Source organism: Mus caroli, chromosome 4, assembly GCF_900094665.2.
Source record: "Mus caroli chromosome 4, CAROLI_EIJ_v1.1, whole genome shotgun sequence".
In the NCBI taxonomy this organism is placed as follows: Eukaryota; Metazoa; Chordata; class Mammalia; order Rodentia; family Muridae; genus Mus; species Mus caroli.
In genome coordinates, this window is record NC_034573.1 from 39,100,718 (window position 1) to 39,127,872 (window position 27,155).

The window sequence follows — 27,155 nt, forward strand, 5'->3', positions numbered from 1 at the left end:
TGAAGGAGTGTCACTGTCTTCAGAGAGGCCCCTGGGCAGGGCTAGAGGAACAGCCTCTGAATGAGATGGAGACCCTGAGAGGGAGCCCTTCAACTTTGAATTCTGAGCCATAGCAGGAGCAAGCTGATGAGAGTCTTGAGTTCTGCAGTCTCACGGTGCAAGTGGTGGTACCAGTGGGGAGGCCTACTGGTCACTGAACCTCCAGCAAATGTGTGGACCAAATTATGACCCCAGAAGCACCTCCTTTAAAATATAGAACTTTATTTTGGTTACTGAGATTTTTGTAAGTACTTGGTTCACAGAAAAGTCATTTCTTACAAAATAACAAAGGCAGCATTTTTATACAGCGACTCACATTGGGGCCACCAAACAAGTGCAGTGAACAGTGCTACACATGGGAAGGGCCAGTGTTCTTTTCCCCAGAGTGCTTAGGGAGAAATCAGAGCTCCCCCTCCCACCCACCTAACAGAGCAGCACCTAGGGCTCCACAGAACCAGCAGGGGATATGGCCCAGTGTAGGACAGTGACCCCAAAGGCTGGTGAGGGCCCTGCAGTAAAGGCCAGTGGGAACGGGCTCGTCCAGGCAGAGCTGGCCCTGCATGCAGACCCAAGCCCACCTGGCTCTCAGAGCCTGCCACACTCTAGTACAGTCTAGTGAAGCCCTTTGGGAGCTGGCTGCTAACTCCACTCTGACTCTGGGCTGGGACAAAAGGACACAGACAGGTGGCTCTACCTTCCCAGAGTTCACAGGTAAATGGGCAGGACAGGGTATGTAAGGACCCAGAGTTCCAAAGCAAGGCAGAAAGTGCTCAGTAGCCTGAGGGAGCAAGAGGGCGGGCAAGGCTGAGGGTGGGGAGCAACACAATCACCTGGAGCCGGGGGAGAGTCACGTGGAGACGGCAGTGTCTGAGCTAACCCTCGAGGAAAGGGTGAGATCTGCACGGATGGAGTTGTCCGGGAAGGGCATGCCAGGGAGAAAAACAAGCTCAAGCCAAGGCACAGAGTGGGGGATCTGGTAGGGCTGGTCAAGGCAGCTGATCGTCCACAAGGACGTGGGCACATCGGATCGGGTTGGGTAGGGTGGGGTGAGGTGGGGTCAGGGCGCCTCCATCCAGACAGGCTGGACTCTGTAGGGGCAGCTGGAATGTGTGTGTTCACACAGTCAGAATCCTGTGACGGGGGCTGAACTTCCCCTTGGGGACAGTGGAACTTTGTTCATTCTCACGGGGCCCAGGCCAGCACCTGCCTCACACCTGAAGGCAGTCCCCTGCCCCTCTTATTTATAGCATGTCCACTTGTCATTCCTGGGGCAGCTTTTCAGGAAGAAGTCCTTGTTCCAAGCCCCTTCCTTGCTCACAGGGCCATGAGCTAGTCCGGGAGAACTGTCTTTAATAGAAACCCTGCAGCTCCCAGGGGCAGCTGGGAGGCTGGTACGGGCCCAAGAGGGACCAGAGGGTCAAGATCCAGGAAAGGGGCGGCTGTCTCCACCTCACCACAGTCACTTCCCTTGCTCAGAAGTGCTCTCTTCCCTGAGAAGAGTCTGATTTTGGTCTGCGTGAAGTGAGGTTCTCTGTAGCTTGGAACAAGTGACCTAAAAACTGCATGTACTGTCTGAGCCTCCGCGGCTCTTAATAACCTCTAAGTGCCGGAGTGACTAGAGCACTCCAATTACTGTTCCCTTTCTCCTGGGGAAATGTTCCCAAGGTCCTTCCTGTTGGGGCTGTGGAGCTAAAGGGTTCTAGGGGAACCTGGTTCTTAGTCCCCAGGCAGCCTAGGGTTTCAGGTGTGTAACGTGGGGATGGGTCTGGGATGTTCCCAGGCATAACTTCCACCTCAACAGTCAGCCTGTAGCTCTTCTGAGCACCCACCGGGGCTTGGGCCTGAGGCAGGCCTTCTTGCTTACAGGATGGTACAGAAGATGCTGCGGTTGCTATGGTAGCCACCTTCCACACGGGCTGTGATCCTGGTCGCCATGGCTGCCACCTTATGCCCACTGTGGGCTGCAGAGGAGCCCCTGAGTGAGTTTTCAAGGTGGGGCCGTGCCGGTGGGTTCACCAGGCGCCAGGTGTCAGACCTGTGGATGCAAAGGAAAGCCATGAATATGGAGACGGTGCTTGTGAGTGGCTGCGTCTCACCTTTGGTTCTAGTTCTCTGGATCTCAGAGTTCAAATCTAGGTGTGGGTTTATCTCCTGAATCAGTGACTGCTGATGAGGCTAAGCAACAGTCACATTTCCTCTTAGGCCCTCAACTTCCTCCTCTTCCTAGATTTGGCTATGAATCAGGGGCCTTCCTCCCCCCACCGCCACAGCAGCTTTTTGTGAGCATGGATAGCCTCACCTGTCACCATCCCGAACTAGAAACGACCTGAAAGCACCTGAGGTGAAGAGCAGACAGACAAGCTGCTGCTGCAGCTGTGGCCGTGGACCTGAAAGCACCTGAGGTGAAGAGCAGACAGACAAGCTGCTGCTGCAGCTGTGGCCGTGGACCTGAAAGCACCTGAGGTGAAGAGCAGACAGACAAGCTGCTGCTGCAGCTGTGGCCGTGGACCTGAAAGCACCTGAGGTGAAGAGCAGACAGACAAGCTGCTGCTGCAGCTGTGGCCGTGGACCTGAAAGCACCTGAGGTGAAGAGCAGACAGACAAGCTGCTGCAGCTGTGGCTGTGGACCTGAAAGCACCTGAGGTGAAGAGTAGACAGACAAGCTGCTGCTGCAGCTGTGGCCGTGGACCTGAAAGCACCTGAAGTGAAGAGCAGACAGACAAGCTGCTGCAGCTGTGGCCGTGGAAAGGAATGAATGCATGGGGCGTGGTGGCACATGCTTTTAATCCAGCGCTCTGCCTAGCCTGGTCTACCGAGTTCCAGGATAGCCAGGGCTACACAGGAAAACCCCGTCGGAATAAAACAAACAAAAACAACAAAAAGAAAGAGCAACTGACTTCTTGGGAACCAACCACTCTTCCGACCTCTGCAGGCACCAGGCACACACATGATGTACGCGTCAGCACTCATGCATATGCATAAAATAAAACAACTAAGACCAGAACTGCCACAGCACTCCTCGCCACCCCACAGGACATTCGCACACCCGTGCTCCCTGCCACACTGAGAACAAAAGCCAGGGAAGACAACCAGCCTTGACCTCCGTCAACACATGAGTCAGCCCTGACACTTGTAGAAAATGGATGGAACCTGGAGAGAATCACTGAGTGCAGGAAGGTGATTAAGTGCAGACTCGGCACATTTCGTGTGCAGAATCTAGATTCAGACTGAAAGTGCATCTGTGTGTATGGGGGATGATGTCATGAAAGTAGAAAAGAGACTGTGAGACTCCTTCATTGTCAGCTTGACTAGATTAGAACGATTTAGTGTATTCAGGTTCTCTAGAAGAACAGAACTTAATAGACTGAATATATATTCATTTCCTCTGTGGCCTCTCTATATATAAAGCGGATTTGTTAGACTGGCTTACAGGCTGTGGTCCAGCTAGTCCGGCTAGTCTATTTACTACCAGAAATTCTAAAACTCAGTGTTGGTCAGTCCATGGGGATGGATGCCTCAGCTGGTCTTCAGTATATGCCAGATCCCAAAGGAATCTCTAATGCCAGTGAGGATGGACTTGCTGGAGAGCGAGAGCAAGCAGGCAGAGAGCAAACGCTTGCTTCCTTCTCCATGTCCTCGGTAAGCTGCGCACAGGACAGATTCATAGTTTATCCTCCCACTTCGAAAGACCCCACAGGCGTACCTGGCCATTTGGGTCTTAGTTAATTCAAGATATAGTCAAGTTGACAGCCAAGACTAGCCACCATACCTAGGAAACAGACCTATCTCTGAGTGTATCGACGAGGGGCATGTTCCCAGACAAGTCTGAGGTGTAAGGAAGACAGGTTGGTTGTGGGCAGCGCCATCCTAAGGGCTGAGGTTCTGGATTGGAAAAGGGAGAAAGCAAAGACAGCACCAGCATCCTTGGCTTCCGACTGCCGACACGATGTGACCGGCTGTCTCCCACTCCTGCTGCCACAGCTAGAGCTGACCTCACTGCCATGCCTTCCCCGCCGTGGTGTGCCACATGCTTAAACTGTGAGGTGAAATACCCCTCTCCTTCCTTGAGTGGCTTTCATTAGGCACTTTGCACATCAACAAGGAAAGAAACCATGTGAAGGGGGTAGGAGGAAGAGATACAGGTGAACTCAAACAGGGGCCTTTCGTTGGTGGCCTCTGCCTGGGCGATTGTGCCCTGTGGAACTCCCACGCATGCCAGCCCAGGATGACTTCAAGGACAGTGCTCATCACACCCCTGGAGGACGCACTAGTCCACAGCAGTGTGCACGTGTGCTCTTCAGATCTCAAGGAGAAAACTGCTCCATGAGGACTTGAGGTTTCTGACAACAGCATGTTCTGTTGAGTAATGTACAAAGTCCCTTTCATGTGCAGTCCTAATTAAAATAGTTTAGCTCAGATGGAAAGGAAAAGTTAAAACTGTTGTAGAGAATTACGGAGAGCTATGATGCAGTGCTAGAGAATGCTTGTAAAGGTCACTTACACTTTGGGGGATAGGGCAGCAATGGACTCATGCCAAGGGTCACGGAGCTACACCTCCAGCTATTATTTTTAGAGGTGTTAGATGATAGCTGTGTACTACTTATGGCTAGATACTTGTTAATTAAAAAATAAAAGCAGTTTTTCGGATAGCAGCCATCCTGGAATAGCTCAGAACATTCCAGAAAGTTTACAACATTGCTATTTAAGTCTATGAAGTCCCTATAAGGGCCCAGATAGTAAATATGTTAGGTTTATAGTGTGTGTTTTTACAAGTGTGTTGCACTTGTGTGTGACAGACTTTGACAATGTATCAGCAAATGAACATGGCTATATTCCAATAAAACTTACTGATGAATGATGAACTTGGGATATCACTAAAATGTGCAGGGTCGACATAGTCGCAAACATTTATAAGGTTAAAATAATTACTGTTTCTCAGAGGCCATTCACACAGTGGCAACAGAAGAGAATCAGTAACAATGCCACCCTTCGGATCTACTTCAGGCCTTGAGAACTAGACAGCATTAGTCACAGTACCAAAATGACCTCAAACTGGGTGATCATCCTGAAGTAGCTCCCAAATGCTCGCTAAAGCCATCAACCATACGCTTTTATGTTCCTCATCTAGAGTGCCACACCACCTCCAGTAGCATCTGTGTGACAAGTTCCACAGACTGAGACGATTGACCTCAAAGTGGGGAGGCCTCCTGGAATCGGTTGTGGAACTCTTTGCCGGAGAAAAAATATTGTTCTCCTGGCAATCTACCTGTTTCGTTTTCTCTTATTCCTTTTCTTATTTACATGTTCCTGATAGCCTAGGCCAAGATCTTAAGCGAGAATAATGGGTAAGAAACCCCTAGATATGAGGTCACTAACACAACCTTATCCCTGGGGAAACCAACGCTTTACATTTTTTTTTTGGTGGGGGGGTTTGAGACAGGGTTTCTCTGTATAGCCCTGGCTGTCCTGGAACTCACTTTGTAGACCAGGCTGGCCTCGAACTCAGAAATCCACCTGCCTCTGCCTCCCAAGTGCTGGGATTAAAGGCGTGCGCCACCATGCCCGGCTGATGCTTTACTTTTTAAATCATTTACAAAACTATTATGACAGATAAAAACTTTCCCAACAATAAAATTTCATATGGCTGCACGTGTGTCATCAGAGGTGGGTTTTGGTATATGGTAAAGAAACCCTTAATTAGAAAGAATTAAAATAGTTTAAATTTATGCATTGAAGATTTATAAAAAATTAGATGTTGAATAATAATTGACCGCATGGGGCTGGAGAGTTAGCTCAGCGGTTAAGAGTACTGACCGTTAAAGATTTATTAACCTGCTCTTGGAAATATGCAACTAGCCTTGGACGACAGCCCCCACTGAATACATCCTTTTAGAATTGTTATATTTTGATGATTTATAATGATGTTATCTGTTCTGTTTGTGATGCACTGAATGCATAGTTTCAGAGTTATAATGCTTGGATGATTTTTGTGCTTTACTGTGTCAAGTGATTTTTGTTGGTATCTGTGATTGTTTCACTGGATATAGTTGCTAAGAGATGTAATGTTTGGTTTTTAATGTATAACCCCCCCTACTTGAGAGCTGCAAAATACACTAAGATTCAAACTGCCTCTGTGTTTGTTTCTGTTTGTCACCGCTGAATCCTTACCCACCTAGCTTTGAGGACCCTCATTCCAGGGATCCCCATACCTGACTGGGGTGGTCCGTGGCACTAGAGGACTTAAATGACTAAATAAATTATCCAGGAAAAAAAGAAGGAAGGAAGGGGACTACTTTGGATGACAGAGGACAGCCAGCAAGAGAGATGCTGAAGAATAAGGATGGGCAGTGGGAAGAACACTGTACTAATCACACAAGTGTGAAAATGCCACAGTAAACCCACAGCTTGATATGCTAACCTAAAAGACCGAACAAGAAGAACGAGCCACTCACAAGCAAGTTCCAGGCCAACTACAACGGCACGTGCCTAAATGAAAGACCAGACTCAATGGACAATAGGACCAGCACCTGTGTGGATGCTGGGATCTAGACTCAGGTCCCTGTGCTCACACAGGAAGTGCGTTACCCAGGGACCGCCTCCATAGCCCACTCACTTCTTCTTGAAGACAAGGAACTTGTTGTTTTGCATGATGCACTCTCTGTTGTTTGTGATCTGCTGGAAGATGGTCTTGTTGGTCTTGCCCTGGAAGATGATGTTCTCCTGTACCAGGGCCTTAACACGGCCCCGCACTGCAATGCCATAGGCCCGGAAGGAGTGGATCCGGTTCTTCAGTACCTAGGAGAAGCAGCGAGGGCTTGTCATAGCTCAGAGACCCACAGGCTGGTGCAAGTCAGGCTAGCGAGTGACTGTTTTAAAACCATAAAGTCTGAGTGTGTTGGAGAGGTCATTACAGAGCAAGAGGAGCTCTGGGTGGGGCACAGAGGGCACCCTGGGGGACCCACAGGTGTCCTAGAGCTGATGGGCAGGCTGCAGGAGGTCAGCAGGTGCCGAGCTGGGGACAGTTCTTCCTGGAAGAAGGAACAGAAAGGGATGCTGTGCCAGAGCCACGCCTTTTTGCAGCCCAGCTGAGCCCATGGTGTGCCCTTCTTGTCCCTGTTCCTAAGGACTCGGGAGAGTCCAGGTTTTTCTCACGGACATGGCTGACTTGTGATGCTTGGAGCCGAGGACCTCTGGGATAGCCCGCATGCAGTGGCTGTGTCTGGGTGGCGCCTGTGAAGTCCTAGCAGCATGTACTGCTTTACCTAGGAGCTGCTCAAAGCTTATGGCCCCAGGACAGGCAAGGAAGCAAGAGATGCACTCAGAAGGCCAAGCAGGGCAGTAGGGTGGTGGTCGTGCCCCAAAGGTCCAAAGAGAGCACCTCAAATAGTACGGGGGACTCAGGGAGTCTGCCTAACAGACCATGGTGGGTGCTAAGGCCCTGGTGCTCTCTCCTGTCAAGTATCTGCTATATAATGGCCCAGTGCAAGCTTATTCTGCCAGTGAAAAAGCTGAAATAGCCAGGACCTAGCTAGAGACCAAGAAGGCACCCAAGGGCTCCCAGCGCCATGAATCTATGTAACACTCTCTCACTCTTGGCCTCCTGCTGAGGAACTCTTGTTCATCCTTTGGGGCCCAGTTTATATATTCCCCCTGCGTGAAGCATAGCCATGTTGTACAGAGTTCTGATTCTCCTTATATATAGCTCTGAGTGCTGACAGCTGCTTCTCAGCAGAGTGTGCAAGCCAGGCCTGAGCCCCACCAACATCAAGCACTTTATACACTTACCTTAGTGTCAGACCTGGGCAGCAACTGCAGTCCACTACCGCGGTTGCCAATGATGTCATTCTCCACAACGGCGGTACCATCACCCTTGGTAATGATGCCATGGCCTCTGTTGTCATATATACCATTGCCCCGGAGCTCCACCTTGCACTGAAATTCCACCTTGACCCCACTCTGGCGATTGCAGGAGATGCTGTTGTTGGCCACCCGTGTGAGCTGGCTGCTCTGAACAATGGTGATGCCTCTGTCCCCATTGGCGTGGATCACATTGGCGACGACCTGAAGTGCCTCGCTGCTCTGGACAAAGATTCCTGATGCTACAGGGTGGGGATGGGAGGGCACAGGTCAACTCTGACAATGCCAGTTGGGAGAAACAGCCTCACCACAAGTGTGCACTCCAGGGTGGTAGGGAAGAGGCACCAAGTCTCTGCTGATGTGGCCAGGGACACAGCTGTAAGGCTTAGTCTTAGTCCTCTGGCCCAAACTTCCACCCCAGGTCTCTCATAGCCTCATCCTATTCAGTGGCAGGAGAGCAGCAGTAAAGTAAAGACTGAAAGGGTTCTAGGAGCAACAGTGTGAAGACAGGCCCCAGGCTGCCTCAAGAGTGGTTGGAGCCAGCCTCTTGGCAGTGCCCATGCTGTTTTCCCTAGCTTGGGTGAACCACTTTTCTGTTTTTTTTTTTTTTTTTTTTTTTTTTTTTTCGAGACAGGGTTTCTCTGTGTAGCCCTGGCTGTCCTGGAACGCACTTTGTAGACCAGGCTGGCCTCAAACTCAGAAACCCGCCTTCCTCTGCCTCCCGAGTGCTGGGATTAAAGGCATGCGCCACCACGCCCGGCAAGGGTGAGCCACTTTTCATGCCTTGGCCTGTGCTATCAGGCAGCAGGGCCTCATAAAGAAGTCCTCCACTTGGGCTGGTGAGATGGCTCAGCAGGTAAGAGCACTGACTGCCCTTTTGAAGGTCCCGAGTTCAAATCCCAGCAACCACATGGTGGCTCACAACCATCCATAATGAGATCTGACACCCTCTTCTGGCACATTTGAAGACAGCTACAGTGTACTTATTTATAATAATAATGATAAATCTTTGGGCCAGAGCGAGCGTGGTTGACCAGAGTGGGCAGAGGTCCTAATCAATTCCCAGCAACCAGATGAAGACTCACAACTATCTGTGCAGCTACAGTGTGTACTCATGTACATAAAATAATTAAATAAATCTTTAAAAAAACAAAAAAGGAAGTCTGCTACTGGAGTGTGCTGGCGGAACTCATCCCCACCCCCATCCCCCCCAACCCTGGGCAGGGATGCTGATCCTGAGCTCACTGCCCAACATCACTCCAGAGGAAAGAGTCCCCAGGGCCCATGAATCTATTTTTTTACTCCAACAGAACTTGAGAGTCATATCCCATAAAACATGTCATTGGATGGGGTGGGAGAGATGGGCCAGTGGTTAGAGCTGACATGCCCACATGTCAGCCCACAACCATCTGTGATTGCAGTTCCAGAGGGAGCCAATGCCCTCTTCTGACATCCATGGGCATCAGGCATGAATGTGGTACACAGATATACATGCAGGCAAGACACTCATACATATAAAATAAATGCATCTAAAAACGATTCAGAAAGGAAAGCCAACTAGGACCTCTAACAACGCCGTGTCCCTGGGTCTGACTCAGGGCGCAAATCCAAGGAGGAAAGGATGAGGGGCTGTGTTTATAGTAACTTAGAAAGTCCTCCTCGGTGTGCAATATAAAGGAAGTGAATTCCAGGCAAAGGAAACGTTAGTGAAGTCAGTGGGGCAGAGGTAAGAAGAAATGGGAAATGTTTGGGGCTTAGTTATTCAGTAAGTGGACAGAGCATCCAATGAGGCCGGAAGGACAGGCTGGGACAGAGAGTTGGGGCAGTGGGAGACATGTGGGGTGCCAATGAGGGTGGGCACACTCACCTCCATTGTGGTTAATACTGTTGGACTCCACGAGCGCTACGGTGATGGGCCGGCGCAGTGGGTCATCTTCCTTCTCCAGCTCCGCCTCCCAGAGGATGGCATCTCCGTCCTCACTGAAGTTCTCCTGGGCCCCGTGGCCTCCAGGGAACTCGCCATCTTTCTGGCTGAACACTGCCACTCCATACAGGCCATTGTAGCTCACATGGTTGCTGGTGACGTGGGGCAGGCTAGAGGACATCATCCACACGCCACATCCTTTGTTAGCTGGGACAGTGACAAAGAGCCTGTCACCGACACCCATGAATAGGTGAAGCAGCACCCAGTGTTACCCCAAAATGTAAAAACTATTAGACAAGTCACCCCGCAGTTCTGGCTATGGGCTTCTCCTTCGCACACAGGGACAATGACCAATTCACCTCATCAGCTAGATCTTTCTCAGGGTCTGAAGTGCTCTGAGGTCCGCAGAGCCCCACCTGGCAGTGCGAAGGGGGCACCATTGCCTCTCTGCAGGGGAGCAGGCTCAGTGTGATTCCCCAGCCCTACCATATCCTAGTTGTGACCCAGAGTGAGTGCCTCGGTGTCCTCAGCATGAAGATGGGGTCAGTGACTACTGCACAAGGCAGTCTTGAAGGTTAAATGTGACAACGTGCAGAGGTAGGCTTGAGTAGCCCAAGCCCCAGACATCATTAGATACGTCCAGAAAGGGGAAGGCTTTGATTAAAGTCACACAGCAAGAACAGTATTTTCCATAATTATCATATTTTTCCACTGTTTGTATGGGAAGAGAAGGGACAGGATGGGTTAAGGTGGCCCTGAGGTGGGGCCGCCTGCAGCAGACAGCACCCTGCCTTTTACTATCTTCCATGGAACCAGAGCACTACCTGCTGACCTCTGGGCTCAGAGTGGGTCCAGAGGTGAAGAGGAGGCCTGAGACTGTGTCTGTTCTACAAATGGAAGTCTTTGAGGCCTAGAGGAGATGAGATCTTGTGAGAACCCACTAGTCAGAGCTGACACCTGGGCTCTCTGTCCCCAGGTAGGCTGGGCTGCAGGTCCCTGCCCAGGAGCATTGTCCTCACCATAGATGGTGTTCCCCTCTATCAGTCCTTTGCCTTCATCCCCCACGACCACGCCATCGGAGTAGCCAAAGCAGATGAGGTTGCTCCTGAGGATCGGGACACCACCGCGGCGGATGTCTACACCTCCCCATTGATTCTCACGGATGACGTTTTCTATGGGGAGATGTGGAGAGGTCAGTACCCAAGAGCCACCTCCAGTGCAGGCCATGATGACTAGAACAGCAAGTAGAAGGCACTCCCAACACTCGCTCAGACCAGGACACCAGCACCCATGCTGCTGGCAGCTAGCACCCTGATGCTCACCCACTGGCTTTTTCAGGGACTCATCTCTTTTCCCAAGGACAAAGTCTGTGTCCGTGTGGTACACTCCTGTGTCTCCACACCCACTATATCCAGCAGCCTTGAGACCTATGAGGCAGAACTTCTCCTTCCCATATGCTTGCCCTCAGCCTCAGCCCTGCCCTCTGACCTCACTGCCCTGCCCTCTGACCTCATTGCCCTGCTCCATGCCTAGTGTAAGAGTCTCACATCAGAAGGGTGGGTGGTCCTAGGCACTTCTGCCTCAGCCCAGTGAGTGGCAAGGCAGACTTGGTTCCAGGGGCTGGGGTACTGACAAGGCCCTGTGCGATGGGCCCTTCCTGCCTCTGCAACCCTATCTCATATATTCCCCCCCTTGCCTGCAGAGTCCACCCTACAAGCAGTCCTGCTCAGGTATGGACGTCTGTTCTCACAGGTTTCCCTGCAGAGCTGACTCACGGACTACTTCCACCTCTCAGGGTCTGGATTACGAGTATCCCTGAGGGAGAATCTATCAGGATCATAGGGCCTCAGGAGCTCACCTTCTGCAAATGGCCGTATCACTCTCAGCCAGGCAGGTTTTGCTTTTATTTCTTTCCATGCTTTCTCTTCTACACTGTCAGGCCCTGAGAGCAGAGCTGGTGTCTGTTTCCTGTATCGCTACATGACCAGTTCCTGAGACACGGGCTGCCCACGGCTGGTGCTCAGTAAGTGTTTTGGTTTTTCTTCTTCTTCTCAACACTAGGATCTAACCTAGGGCCACATACATGCTGCGCAAGTGGCCTGCGGCTGAGCTACAGATACTTGGCTAATGATGGTTATATGTACTCAAGATCCCAGGCTGCAAGAATGTGCCAGGCAGATGTGAACCTTGCCTGAGGAGGTACCAGAGGAGACAGACAAAAGAAAGTGCTAAGAAACTCTGTACAATGTTCAGCAGAGGAGGTGTCCTGTGCACTGTGGGCATTGTCTGTATTCGGGGGAGTTAGGGCAGGCTTCCCTCAGGAAGTGGAGTAAGGATAAAAGATACATAAGAATTGAGCAGACAGATTTGCAGAGCAGCAGAAGCCCACACAAAAGTATGGAGAAGCTCAGACACTTGTTTAAATGGTGCAGCTGGAAGTGTGATCTGGCCAGCCAGAGGCTCCACTGTGCGATACTGGGCCCTCCTATGAAAAGCATGGCTCACCCATAGAACCAGCACCCTGAATGCCCACCTGCTAACCACAGCAGCAGGTCTAGGGTAAGTAAAAGGGTGGCATAAGGGCCTGATGCCAGGGGATGGTGGCTTGGCTGCCACCTGCCTTGGCTGGCTGTGGCTCCAGCAGTCCCTATCATATACCTGTGATGAGGCCTTTGCCATTCTCGTTCACTGCTATGCCAGCTGCGCGCCCCTTGAAGATGTGGTTTCCACTAAGACAGAAGAGACAGGGAAAGACATGAGACCGAGGCACCTATGTCATGGTTTAGGTATCTTCCTTTAAAACATTTAAAAATGGTGTGTGTGTGTGTGTGTGTGACATGTGCTACAGCATACATGTGAAGGTCAGAGCACAACTGTCGGGAGTTGGTCCTGTCCTTCCACTACGGGTTCCAGGGATCAAGCTCAGGTTGTCAGGCTTACAAAGCAAGTACTTTTACCCACAGACCCATCACGCTGGCCCCCACTGCCTTCCTTAGTAAGCTTCCCAGTAGCCCAAGTTCACGGGGAACAGCCACCTTCTGAAATCCCATAATCTAGGCACTTGGAAACCCTTGGCTGTCCCTGGAACTCACAACACTGGGACATAAGCACAACACTATCCAACTCTCTATGGCTTTTCTGGACTGTATCAGTCAACACAGAGACATTTACACAAATGTCACCAAGGCGCATGCGTCATGGGGCAAGTCTTGGCAGCATGAAGAATTCCTAAGATGCTGTACCAAGCTTTTTTAGAATAATAAGAGCTCTGCGCTCTCGGTGTTGTGGTGTCTCAGTCAGGAATCTCAGATTTTTTTCTGTGTCATTTCTTGCCCCCACCTCCTTCCTAAATCATAGAAACACAGAGGAATAAAAGCACTGCCAATCCTCTCAGGATGGCTGTTTTTTGTTTTTTTTTTTTTTTTAAATAGCAACACAGACTTGTCAGCCTTCATTCAAAGCTCTTTAATGTTTTCCTAGCACACACAAGGTGTACCATGACTACATGTTATGCTTATGTAGCATCTTTAGCAATGAGTGTTATGCCTAAAAGTAGTAGACTAGATAAAACATGGAGAAGAGTGATATGGAATGACCTGGGACTTCTCCAGGCATAGGTAAGCACCACACAAAAACACTTAGAAAAACTCCTAAGGAAAAGTGCAGGGCCAAGCTCCCTAGAGCGGGCGCATCTGCTGCACACTGATGCCAGCTGCTTTTCTAAAGCTCAGACGTAACTGAGGCTTCTGCCCCAAACCTTAGAGGCCACTCTCCTTGGCTTGGCTGGCACAGGCCTGTCTCCGGCAGCCTGAAGCTTTCAGCCATTTCTTTTCACTCAAAAACGGCAGGCCTACCTGTGGGTATAGAGAGTCATGCTACAGTGCCCACTGGGCAATGATTTCCTGAGACAGCCTCAATTTGAAAGCACCAGGACCCCTGGCTTTTCGTTGCTCTGGCACTTCTCCTCTTGCTGTTCTTGTTGCTAGGAACGGCTGCTACAGCTCCAAGAGAGTTCCATGCCTTACCCACATTTAAAGGCTCAGCTATTTCCTCTTCCTCCCCCTCTTCTTTAGTGTGGTAGACTGAACCTTCTAGGGCCGGTGCATGCTGGGCAAGTCTTCCATGAGCTCCCCTGGCCCTCAAAGGCAACTCGAATGGTACTTTCAGTGAAAGGCCTTCCTACATGCTCTCAGTCAGAATGGCTCTTTCCTCCTGACAGCATGGTTGGTGCCTATCACAGTCTGCCCATACTGCTGCAGATCTGCCCAGTACTGCCCTTCTCTTCCCACTGAGACCTACAGTGCATAAAGAGCATAGCGTGCATTCACTCAGAGGCCTGGGTCGCTTATTTTATATATTCATTCATTGTGTGTCTAGGCATATGCACAACATACTTGTAAAGGTCAGAGGACAGCCTGCACCAGTTGGTTCTCTCCTCCTACCCTGGGAGTCCTGGGAACAAATTCAGTTCGTCAGGCTTGGTAGCAAGTGCCTTCCCTCATCCTAGACTAGAGTAATCTCCTGAGGAGCAGGAGGCACGTGGTTGCCTTTGTTGTCTCTGTTAGAAGTGCACAGTAGTGTCTGCCAAACGGGATGCCCGCACACACACAGCTAACTGGAAGAGAAGACAGGAGACCGGGCAGGTGTTCCTGGGGTGGGATTACAGGAGGAGACTCTTTCTCTTGCTGGGAGCAACACAGCTATAGCAAACAAAGGCTTTTAAATAGAAGAGAGACACAGAGAAGGGGTGTAAGGGACCGTGGAAGTGCCAGATAGTCTGGGCAGGGCAGTGCCTACCTCACAATTGGATTTCCATGGTACAGGATATAAATGCCAGCCTCCTTATTTGAAAAGATTTGGTTGTTCCTGATGACGCCTTTCCCATTGCCAAGGACAACAATGCCAGATCGAAGACCGTGGTGGATCTGGTTACACTGCAAGCAAAAGGGAGAGGTGGGAGACAGCAAACGTGGGGAGCAGAGTGCTTGAGTCCTGCCTCACAGCTGTACCAAGACGGACACAGCCAGGACAAAACACCACCAGCCATTCCTGAGCACACAGCACAGGGACTAAGCTATGCAGCTGCCTTCCTTGCATAAGTGTGTGTGTGTGTGTGTGTGTGTGTAAAATAGTAGACAGGATATGAAGATGAATAAGCCCTCCCTGCAGCCTTGGGACCTGGCTATGGGACTGTACTGGCTAGTTTTGTGTCAACTTGACACAGCTGGAGTTATCACAGAGAAAGGAGCTTCAGTTGGGGAAATGCCTCCATGAGATCTAACTGTAAGGCATTTTCTCAATTAGTGATCAAGGGGGAAAGGCCCCTTGTGGGTGGGACCATCTCTGGGCTGGTAGTCTTGGGTTCTATAAGAGAGCAGGCTGAGCAAGCCAGGGGAGGCAAGCCAGTAAGGAACATCCCTCCATGGCCTTCTGCATCAGCTCCTGCTCCCTGACCTGCTTGAGTTCCAGTCCTGACTTCCTTTGGTGATGAACAGCAGCATGGAAGTGTAAGCCGAATAAACCCTTTCCTCCCCAACTTGCTTCTTGGTCATGATGTTTGTGCAGGAATAGAAACCCTGACTAAGACAGTGGCCTTTGATGTTAAGGGGTTTTGTGCCTTTTTTCCAAAGCAGGAAGCTATGGAAAGTGTCTGAGTCTCTCTCAAGCTCCCACCTCCGAGTATAAAATTATCTAACCAGGCCACACAAACCTGGCCCTGTGTGCCCACTCCTCAGGGAAGGCATCAATGCAGTACAAGATAGTGTGGGCCAATGACAGGCCTGTGGAAGCTGCCTCCACAGAGGGTAAGGACCACTTGGCTTCTGGTCCTCTTCCAAGGGAGGCCTGTGAAAGGTTATAGGTACTGGGGGGCGGCCTGCTTCACTGGGAAAGACCAGAGGAGGTTTATGAGAGCAGGGTGCTTAGGAGAGTCACTCTGTCACCTCTGTACAGATGGGGAACAGGCACGAGCCTGTACAGAATGTATGCCAGAGCCGATCCGAAACCTAGTGTTTCTGTTTCCTATGGTAGTTAGAGACTTAATAGTTTGAGATCACAAAGATTTTGGTAAAATTTTCTCATTCTGTTTGTGTGTGTGCATGTGTGTGTGCATGTGAGCACAGAGGCTAGAGGACAACTGCAGGTGTCACTTGTCAGGAGCACCAACCCTGGTTTTTTGAGACAGAGTCTCTCACTCGATTTAAACTCTGTAAGCAGGTGAGGCCGGCTGGCCAGCGAGCCTCAGGGATCTGCCTGATTCTGCCTCCCCAGTGCTGAGATTATACAATCTTCCAAATAATGCCAGGTTGCCCAGTTTGGCCATAGCAGTAATCCGAGCACTAAGGCAGAAGGATCCCAAGTTCAAGGATAGCTTGAGCTATATAATAAACCCCTATTTAAAACAAACAAACAAACAACCCCCCCCAAAAAAAACCCAAACCAACCAAAGAAATCAACAAAACAATGATGTCACAGAGACTCGAAACCTCTTTTGTTATTAGCCGTTAATTGAGGCAGGGAAATTCCTATATTAATTAATGCACCTTCAAAGTACTCTACCCTTTCTCTCCAACTGCAGCTATGACAAAACCAAAGCATGCCCAGGAGCTCCTCTCCATCATTTTGACCTTCTGAACATGTGGTCTATGACCCTGACCTAAGTGTGTCCAAGTGTGCTCACCATTTTTTTTCTTATGACCTTGAGCCAAAATGCATCCTAACTGAGCATGCCCAAGAGCATGCCCATCCCTTAGTGCCTTCTCCATGACCGTGCATGTGCACTGTCCTGAGTAAAGCCCTAAGCTCACTCCAGGCCTGCCACACTCAGCCCCTCTCTACCCATGTGCCCTGGCTGCATTTGTTTTGACCTTGTACACTGAGAGGTAACCACCACAGCAGGTTACAGAGCTACAAGTTGCCATAAGTCTCACTCTCTCTTGAGATCTCTGAGGGGGCTGGCTAGCTCGTGAGATGCAGGAGGCACCCCTGAAAAGACTGAAACGCTTAGGGACATGGGTAGCCATGACACATTTCACAGAGATCTGCCTGCAGAATTAGCCTGCCCACTGCCAGCACTCCTCATGTCTCTCTGGCAACAGTGTTGGGAACTTCCTAGTGAGGCTGTGTATCGCCCACCAGCTGCACAGCAGAGGCCCAGGGAGGGAAGGGATGGGTGGGACTCACTGGCTGGGTGTGTCTTTTTAAACAGTTAAGAACTCTCTTCTCTAGATGATCATGGCTAGTTGGGATACAGTGAGCTCTAAGAACATCAAGCACGGGCCACACTGCAGTCCTTTACCCCTTTGTGCCCCATGTCTTCACTTGGGAAATCACTGTGCTTCCCAGGATGACTAAGGACAACCCACAGAGGGCTTTAGAAGCACTGGCATATAAATGCTTATTACACCTAAGGATGGCCACCACTTTTCTAAATTCACCATTCCCCAGTTTCTGGAAATCTCAGGAAAAGCCAAACAGAGGGAGTCAGTATCTCATATACTAGTCACATATGCAAGGGTTTTGTGTATGTAGTATACATGTGTTTGTGTGTGTATATGTATAAATATGCATGTGTGTATGAAGGCCGAGGCAAACGTTGAGTGTCTTCCCCAATCACTCTATACATTATCTCTTGAGGCCTGGCCTCTGATGTGACCTGGAACTCACCAACTGTGCTAGACCTGCTCTCCAGTAAACCCCAGGAATCTTCCTGTCTCTACCTCCTGCACTAGGATTACAGTGTGTGCCACCATGCCTCTTTTAAGTGTGAGTGTGTGTGTATGTGTGTGTGTGTGTGGTGTGTATATGGGAGGTATGTGTATATGTGTGTGCATGTGTGTGTATACCATATGCATGCATGCGTATTCCCTGAAAGTAGAATTACAGACATTGTATGAGCAGCTAGGAACTGAAAGAGTAGTAAGTGCTCTTAACTGCTGAGCCTTCTCTTCAGGCCCCCATGCCTATTTTTTTATGCTGGGAGCCTGAACTTAGAGGACTTCATGCCTGAATGGCAAGCATGCGTGTTATCAACTGATCCATCTCCCCAGACCCATAGTCAAGCACTGTATGTCATTTTCATGCTGATAAAACACAAACTGCAAGCCAGGTTTGTAATCCCCAGGGCAGGAGGATTAAGACTTCAAGGCCAGTTTCAGGTTTAAAAGTTTGAGGTCAGTTTATATTGCAAGAAAACTGTATCTTTCAATAAGAATAAAACAAAACCAAACTCCTTATGTTCCCATGTCTACAAAACCACCTGAGGGCAATTTATTCCTGTCCTTTTCTCAAAGGAATGGACTGACGAGATTTTTGTTGTTAGATTGCCCTGTTATATAGGGAAGACAATAATATCTCTTTACTAGAATTAATTTCAAAGCAAGACATATATGAGTTCTGAGGGACCCTGAGAAATGTCCCTGTCCAGGTCCCACTTTTTTCTGTTGGTGTGAAAGTTTCAGGATACGACTTGTCCACTAATCACCTAGGAAGAGAGTCTTGAGGACACACAAAAATGGGCAAGAACTAACTTGCAGTACTTAAACATCTCCTTACAAAGTTTCTACAAAGGAACAGGACAGCCAAACGGAACGGCAAAAGGACGTTGAGAGAATTACCAGGATGAGTGGATTAGATTTCTTCCGAATGTCCACACCGGCCTCTGCATTGTGGTAAATGTTGTTGCCAGCAATCAAGCCTCCACCCTCCAGTCGAAGAAAGATGCCTGATGCCCGGCAGCGGTAAATATCATTCCTGAGCATGACGATCTAAACAGAACAGAGGGGGGAAATTTTTTTTTGGTCAAAGGATATTCAAAAACTACCAGGGGAGATGGTTTAGAGGGCAAAGACACTTGCTGACGAGCCTGACAGCTTAAGGTCAATTCCCAGGGCCCAATGGAAGGAGAGAACCAAACCCCCATGGTTGTCCTCTGACCTCATACCCAGGCTGTGGTGCATGTACACACACACACATACACACACCACATAAACATACATACACACACTCCACACACACACACACATCCATATACACACATTCCACACACACGCACGCATACACACCACACATACACCACACACACACATCCATACCACACACACACACTCGTACACTTACATACACATCACACACATACACATCACACATAGACATACACACACCACATACACACATACAGATACACAGACAGACACACACAATGTGTAATAATAATAATAAACCCTACAAGAAAAGCATGCACATCTTTCCCTGCCATGTAGTCCCAGCAGTTCACAGTTGGAGGGGGCACCTCTCTGTGCACCCTTCAGAGGACACAGTCTCCCGTACCCAGCGTGACCCTGCCCTGTGGGCTCTTTACTTCATGCCAGGGCCTTACTGAAACTCAGAAGCCTGGTCTTGGGCTCAAGCCTCTCTACTAGAATCCAGAGATGATGGGATGGAGAGATGCTTACAGACAGGTCTTCAAACTTCATGTTCTAGAGCTTGTGTTCAAAAAAGTGTGAGGTGGCCCCGGCTCACCTCAGCCTCACTGTGTAGCCAGCAATGACCTTGCGCTCCAGGGACCCACCTATGTCTGCCTCCCTAGTCCTGAATTCTGAGCTGCTGCACCATGCACTGTACAGTGCTGGGTTCCGAACCCGGCATTCCAAGCATAGCCCTAGCCCACAGCAACTTCCTTCCAATGCAATTCCAGATCTGTCCCTTTCACTGGCCCTTCATCAAATCCACCTGCCCAAGCATGTGCTGGTCACACAGCCAGTGCTAAGCCCAAGCACGTGCTGGTCACACAGCCAGTGCTAAGCCCAAGCACGTGCTGGTCACACAGCCAGTGCTAAGAGCTAAAGGTTCTCCTCCCCAGCTTCCCTCCACTATAAAAATCAAGACCTTGCAGTGCTGGGCCTCAAACTCAGGACCTTGCACCTGTTAGGCAGGTACTCTAACATTGAGACACACCCCCAGCCTTATCTGGAACTCATGGTCTCTCCTGCCTCTCAGGTGCCAGGAGTCACAGCTATGGGCTACAACTTCTGGCCCAAGGCCAATTCTTAATTTAAAAACTATAGTTAAATCTGGAGTATGGTGACACATGCCTCTAGTCCAGCACTGGAGAGACAGGGCAGGAAAGTGGGAGAACAGAGGTTAGCCTGGGCTATGTGCTGAGATCCTGTCTCAAACAAAAGAAAAGCAGGAAACAACCATTAGTTAAGAAAAAAATATTTAAAACAAGACAAAACAAAATAGTTATCTGATGTGGAAATGGCTTTGTCAGTGAAGTGCATGAAAAAAAGGACCTGAGTGAGCTCAGTCTTCAGGTGCACATATACCCGCACACACGTGCGCACACATATACCTGCACACTCGTGCACACACATATACCTGCACACCCGTGCACACACAATCTTGCTTGTTTAGTTTTGAAAAAGCCTGTTTTTTTAAACTGTGAATCTTTCTTGGTGTAGTCACTAGTGTGCAAAGGCTACTAATACTCCAACAAGAGTGTCAGGAGTTTGTGCGCTAAGAAGTCTCTTCAAACAGGGTAGCACAATACAACTCATACATGTTAAAGGAGTGCGCTTTCTGCTTTAGCTTCTTATATGTAATAAGTATAAACACACACATATTGTTTTAAAGAACTGTATATTAAGATAAATTATTCATCATAGTAAAATTCCAGCATATTTGAGTATGGAGGAATGTGGGAGGAATCACCCATGTGATTCCAGCACTTGGGAGGCAGAGGCAGGAGGATCTCTGTGAATTGGACAGATCTCCCCAAGGACCCAGGGACATAATACCTGCCCAGACCAAGGAGGAAGCACAGGGCTGGAGAACTGTGTCACTGCCAGGCTCTCCTGCACAGCTTGACAAATACCAGTCATGTACAGTAGAGGGAGGCTGAAAGCTGAGAGAGGGGCCTCTCAGAGGAGCAGGCGCAAAGAAGATCCAGACAGAATAGTAGCAGAAGGCAAAGATGAAGGAAACTGAGGCTAATCATAATGCCACCATCATCTATACCAGCTCAAGTCCTGCCAGGTCTGACCCCTGAACGACCACAGGGGAGTGCCCATTTCTAAACCCAGTGCACCTAACTTCCAGCTAGGAATTACAACCCACGCGAAAACACCAGGCTTCTTGGAGCCCCAAGGAACCAGGCTGCTTCTGTCAGCTGGGATATTTTAGGACCTGGGAAGTAGGAGCCCTCTGGCCAGAGACCAAGACCTTGACCCTCACCTAAGGAACTTGCCCAGCAAGCTCCACACTCCCACCTACATAAAACCCTGGCTTGTGTTCATGACACTCAGCACTCATAATGGCGACTTCCAAACGCATGTTATTTCTTTTCCTTATTGTCAAAATCCCTGAAAATCACTTACCCAGGTTCTTTGCTGGAAACTAACCACCATGCATTTCTGGCCACATAACTCCTGCCAAACATCTCCTGAGGCAACTGTCCAATACGGCTACAGTTCAGGCTGTGCAAGTTCTTGTTGGTCCTTGTTGGCCTGCATGATGACAGTCCCCGTGTGCACCCAGCGTGTGAGCACACACCTTTCCACGTTGCAGCCTGAGAAGATGGCGGCTCCGCTGAGTGTCAGTGTTCTAAACCAGCATGCCCAGGGCTAAGCTCATCTCTCTTCACACAGTAACCTCCATGTTTCCTCCACTGCCTCATGCACTCAGGCTAGAGATGGAAGCCTCGAGGGCCTGATTATTCCCCGCCCTGGCCCTTCTCTCCCAGGTCGCCCCGTGTTCCCCTCTCCATCCCTGGGACCTCAGACTGAGCTTTCTGAGGCAGATCTGACCATGAGAGCTCTCTGTGCTTCTTAGTCACGTTCCAGAATTCCACCCTCTGCAGCTCCACTGACCCCTCCCCAACTCCTCCTGCCTTTTCCCCTCTCACTATGGCTGCTGAGGACCTCACAACTCCCTGTGTGTGCTGTGTCCTCTCTGACTCCAGGTCCTCTCACCTCTTGTACTGGGAGTCTTCACCTGCCAACTCTTATTCCTCCTGCATGGTTTGAGCCAAGGGCATTACTTTAGGAGACTGTCCTGGCTCCTTGTCAGTTGCCCTCATTTATGGGTTCGTGTGCCATACCCTTGGCACATCTATCAGAGAACCTCTCGGGTAGACTGTCACCACCTTCACAGAGGCTAATAACTAAGCGCCTGCTATATACCAGATGCACTATGAAGCTCCTCTTCCCTTCCCTTCCCTCCGCCCCCACCCCCACCCCAGATTAAGGTCTAGATTCCTATCTTAATCTGGACTTGAATTTGTGATATGCCTTAACCTCCTGAGTGCTTGACTTACAGGCATATACCATCATGACCAACCTAGTACTTCCATATGGAACCTTTGCTAATCACCTTCACCATCCCTTAAAGACCCACGGGCAGGGCAGCAGAGGCAGAAGTTTGCTCAACAGCCATGCCTATGATAACTGTGTGAAGAGAAAAGTCCTCTGCAGGGGCCAGACCTGACCCTTTCACTGTGGTACCCACATAAATACCCACACACTTTACTAAGTAGCCTCCTTCCATGTTGTTTCCTTCTGAGACAAGGTTTCACTAGCCCAGGCTGGCCTGAGCTTTGTAGTGATCCTCCTGCATCAGCCTCTCATGTACAAAGATTCTTGATAGGCACCACCAAGCTAGGCCTCTTCCTTTAAAAAAAAAAATTCTATTTTCTCCTTACAATATAGTATAGTCTTGTGTTTTCATGGTAACAGCACCTAAAATTGTCCTTAGAAATGGGCCTGGAAGCTGAGTGTGGTGGCACACACTTTTAACTTTTAATCCCAGCACTTGAGAGCCAGACAGATCTCAGCTGGGTTCAAGGCCAGTGTAGTCTACAAAGCAAGTTTCAGCCCCACAGGGCTCTGTTACATGGAGAAACCCTGGAAGAACCAAAACCAACCAACCAAACAAACACAAACAAACAAAATGTAGGCATGTTATATACAATTAAATACAATTGTAATTAACCATGCTAGATGCCTTGAAGACCCACAGCAGTCTCTGCAATGCCTATTAGCTTACTGAGCACTTCTGCTATGGTCGAGGCAGCAGGCCCTCAGACCTCAGTGAGAGAAGCCACACTGGACACTCTCTCACGGTATAGAAGTACAGGTAACTACAGGGAATGATGGAGAGCTGAGACCCAAGGCCACGGTAGGGCTATGCTCTCTTCTGCAAGGCCTGCTCACCCTTCAGAGCCCTCTGTGGCACCAACCGTGATGGATATGGGGATTGTTCCACAGCGCTCAGTAAGACTTCTCCTGCAAGAGAGTAATTTCATCAGCGGCTGGGGAGCTCTCTCCGTGCGATGCCCACCTTTTTAGACTCTGGGCATGGCTCCTGATTACTACCTATAGCTCTGTCTTTTAAAAAAAAATTAAGATTTATTTTCCTCTATGTGTATGAGTATTTTACCTGTATATATGCTTGTGTATATATATATATATATATGCTTGCCTGTTGCCCATGGGGTTCAGAAGAGGGCTTTGGATCCCCTGGAACTGGAGTTACAGATGGTTGTAAGCCACCATGTAGGTGCTGAAAACCAACCTGGGTCCCCTGGAAGAGCAACAGTGCTCTTAACTTCTGAGCCATCTCCCCAGTCCCACAGCCTCTAAATGTGTTCCAGCTGCGTGGGTGACTCAGCCTCGCAAACAGCTCAGTGTGGGATGTACTTGCTTCTAGGATACACCCTCTTTTCCAACCATGTATGCTCCGCCTGCCCTGTACCCTCTATTCACCCTCAGCTCAGAAACCAGCTTCTGCAGAAACCCTTCCCAACTATCCCACTGGAGTCTAAAATGAAGGCAGTGATCATGTCTTTCTTCTAAGCACACCTACGTAACAGGTAAGAGAAGCAGAATGACACACGTGAGTCGGGGTACAAGACCTGGGTTCTGCCTCCAACTTGCTCAGTGACCCCAAGTAAGACTCTTTCCCGCTCTGGGTCTCTATTTTTCTTTTTTTTTTTTCTGGGAAATGGGAAGAGATTGTCTTATCCAAGTCAGATGATGGAAAGGAAAAATCTTTTAAAAATGCAAATAGCTCATTACACCCTTTCCACACATAGCCACAGAAGCCCTCTCAAAAGCAAGGCTTATGCTCTTGGCAATGACCACCCAGTGAGGCCTCAGTCTAGAGTATAAGTCCCTGGGACAGTACCTTGCTATTGTGTATACACCGCACTGCATAAGTCAGGTTCCGAAAGACGTTTCCTTCCATCTTGGCACGGCCATAAGAGCAGACGAAGACGCCGCCCTTCCCATCCCGGAAGAGGCACTTGCGGATAAGGCAGCCCTGCACAGAGCTGGCTAGCGCCATGGCTTCCTTGTCTTTCTGCAGCTCCTGATGCAGTGAGTTCAGCACTAGACAGCTGGGCAGCTGAATCGATGCTCCAGGTAGTGGAGGGCCCAGAAATGAGCCCCCCAGGACTGGGCGTGGGCCCTGCACCTGGTAGGACAGTCTGTATGTGAGCTGTTCGTCGTCCTCATCCTCCCCGCTGGGGCTCAGGCCACCATCGCTGCTGTCTGGAGTCTGGGCCACTCTCTCCCCATCGCTGCCCACCTCTGCCTCCTTGGAGCCTGGCTTGGGAGAGCTACAGACTGGGCTTGTAGGACTCTGGCTGCCCTCGATCACAATGTCACAGGTCCTTGGGCTCCAGGCCTGGTCCCGGCTCTCTAAATCCAAGGACATTAAAAAGTCATGGTCCTCTGCGGGGAGAAAGATGGGTGAGGACTTGATAAGGCCCAGCAGGTACTTGTAGGCCCAGTTCTTATCCGCCGACGGGTGACCCTCCACAGTCACACAGTTGTTTTCGCTGCCCACAAATTCACAGTTTTCCAACATGCATAAGGGCACGTTGTGCAAAAAGACATGAGTGTTTTTGAAGGTACAAAACTTCACTTGGCAGGTGCCCGGGCCATGGACCTGGATGTGTCCGTTCTCGAAGTTGCAGTTGTCAAACTGGATGTGACCAGATGTGGTCTGGGGACAAGAAAGAGGAGACTCAGTCAGGAGCCTACACTTTGTTTTGATGGTTATCACCCGAGCTGCTCTTCAAGGAGGGCAGAGACAGAAGGGCCCTTGGTTTGACTTCTTCCCTTTCCTTGGAAGGCCAGAATGTCACTCAAAGGAACTGGGAAGTAGGTCCGCATCAAAGAAGCACAAGAAAAGCTGCCAACCACTGCATCCTTCCAATTCTAAAAGATAAGGAAGAAAAGCCCACATGCTACAGCGGGGCCCAGTGTGTATTTCAAGTCTTAAATAAGTTCTCTGATACTCATGAAACGCTAAGTGAGAATTACTGTCGTTCCCCCAACCTCACTCTCTGCTCCCTTTTGGTTTTGGTGGACTAGGAAGGAGGAAGGGCTGGAGACACAGCTCAGCAGTACAGTGCTGGCCTGGCACGCAGGCAGGAAGAAGCTGCAGCACGGGGAGGCCGGGGAGATGGAACTGATACAACTTTGGAGAAGGGGAGCGTGGAGGAGGGCCACTCTAACCTAGGGGATGCTTTGGATTTCACAAACATAGGAGCTAGTGCAATCCCAAGGGCATTGCGTGGGGTCTGAGCTGGACTTCACCAGGCCTCTGAAAGGAGGAGAGTCCTTGCTTGTGTCTGGGTCATATGATTACCATGCACAAGTCTCTCCTGATCGTACCTTTTAAAAAGCACTCTTCCTTCATCCACACACTTTCTTGTGCCTACAGGTGTGTTCTCTACCTGAGCCTGCTGGCCTGCAGTACCCAAAAGAGCTAGGCCATGCTAGGGCCCAGATTGCTGGCACAGTAAAGGACAGGCAAGAAGAGATTTAAGACTTCTGTGACCAGGACAGGTTATGGCCCAGCCAGGCATTAGGAGAGCCCAGTCTGTGCAGCTACTGGTGTGAGGGTTTGCAATGCAAAGGACAGGTCTCATCTTCAAAGAGAAAAGACAGGGGATGCTGTCAGTGGTTGGGGGTAGGCTCTGATGGCTCACCACGGCTCTGCCTCTTCCAAGTGCATTACCTAGGACAAATGGCTTCATCTCTCTAAACCCCACTTTCCCCGTCTGTAGCATGAGGCTTGCTAGTTTATAAATCACAAAGCTGGTTCTCAGGCTCAGTGGTACCTGAGTCAGACTCAGACAGCTATTATTATCTGAGGTCAAAGACACAAGGGCCTCGGGAGTCTGGGGTAGGATGGGAACGTGCTGAACCTGCTAAGTCCACTGAGACCCTAGGCCTGAGTGACAGGTGAACTCCACCAGACGTATCTCCACCATAACACAAAGGAGCACCTCAGGAGTCAAATCCAACAGACCTGTCCTTGAGCAATTAAACCGTTCTCTACCAGTGGCCAGCCTTGATGGCTTTCAGAGGAGGGTGAACAGGGGCCCCAGCTGCTGCAGGTGCCACCTTACAGCTCCACTACTTTCCTGCTGCCAGTGAAGCCCATCTGCCCTCTTGGCCCTTTCAGTTTCTTGGAGATGCAGTCTACGCTAGAGTTCTTTTAGGAGGTCACTGAAAACTTCTGGGACATTGTCAGATCTCTGTGCCTTTTTAGTTGAAAGGCCATCGTGGATTTAGCACTCGAATACGTGAAGCACTAAACCAGATGTCTGAGGACAAAGAAGCCTGTGGTCAGGCTTGTCTCCTGAGGAGCTACAGCTGTGCTTCTGAGGCAGCAGCAGAGGCCCAGTGAGCACTTACTCAAGGCACAGAAGGTCTGGAGCCTTGTTTCTAGAAGCAAACTTTACTTCCAGGTCTGTAGACCAGCACGGGGACATCCATTAGTCCTTATAAAACATTCTCGAACTAAGAAACAGCCTTTCGGGCTCCCAACGACTTTGGTATGATGTAATTTTATAAATCAGAGGGCCTGGATTTGAGCTCTAACCTCACTAATTACCCATCTGAGAAACTTACTAGCATCTCTGACTTTCAATGCCCCTCATCTGCCCAAGGGAACCACAGCTACTGACCACCACAGATGTCTGCTTAGACGGAGGTTATCCTGATTATTTAGGCTTTGGATCCAAGCTCTGCCCATAAGCCTGAAACCTTGCCTATGCTGCTGTTGTTGGGCCTCAGTGTCTCTCATCTATAAAACCAGGTGACACAACATCCTCTGAGAGCTCCAGGGGAGAGGAACTCAGGTGTGGCCGTAAAGCACACACTGGGCACATACTGAGTGTCTCGAATGGCCAGTGAGGTACTGATCGTTACAATAAAGACAAGGAGCCGGGCATGGTGGCACACGCCTTTAATCCCAGCACTCTGGGAGACAGAGGCAGGCGGATTTCTGAGTTCGAGGCCAGCCTGGGCTACAGAGTGAGTTC

The 27,155-nt window shown here is 49.8% G+C and overlaps 1 protein-coding gene across 1 annotated transcript in view; it reads right to left on the minus strand.

The window, feature by feature from the left end:
* Window positions 1-241: 241 nt before the first annotated feature.
* The window catches only part of Fbxo10 (F-box protein 10), a 49,670-nt gene continuing 22,756 nt past the window's right edge, over window positions 242-27,155 (minus strand). Inside the window, exons 3-11 of the mRNA XM_021159923.1 lie at window positions 24,002-24,823; window positions 18,436-18,585; window positions 14,618-14,754; window positions 12,479-12,549; window positions 10,840-10,992; window positions 9,764-10,027; window positions 7,825-8,138; window positions 6,653-6,834; window positions 242-2,074 (exon numbers count right to left, since the gene is read on the minus strand). Coding sequence (XP_021015582.1) covers window positions 1,900-2,074; window positions 6,653-6,834; window positions 7,825-8,138; window positions 9,764-10,027; window positions 10,840-10,992; window positions 12,479-12,549; window positions 14,618-14,754; window positions 18,436-18,585; window positions 24,002-24,823 — 2,268 coding nt within the window. The 3' untranslated portion in view covers window positions 242-1,899. The remainder of the gene's footprint in view (window positions 2,075-6,652; window positions 6,835-7,824; window positions 8,139-9,763; window positions 10,028-10,839; window positions 10,993-12,478; window positions 12,550-14,617; window positions 14,755-18,435; window positions 18,586-24,001; window positions 24,824-27,155) is intronic.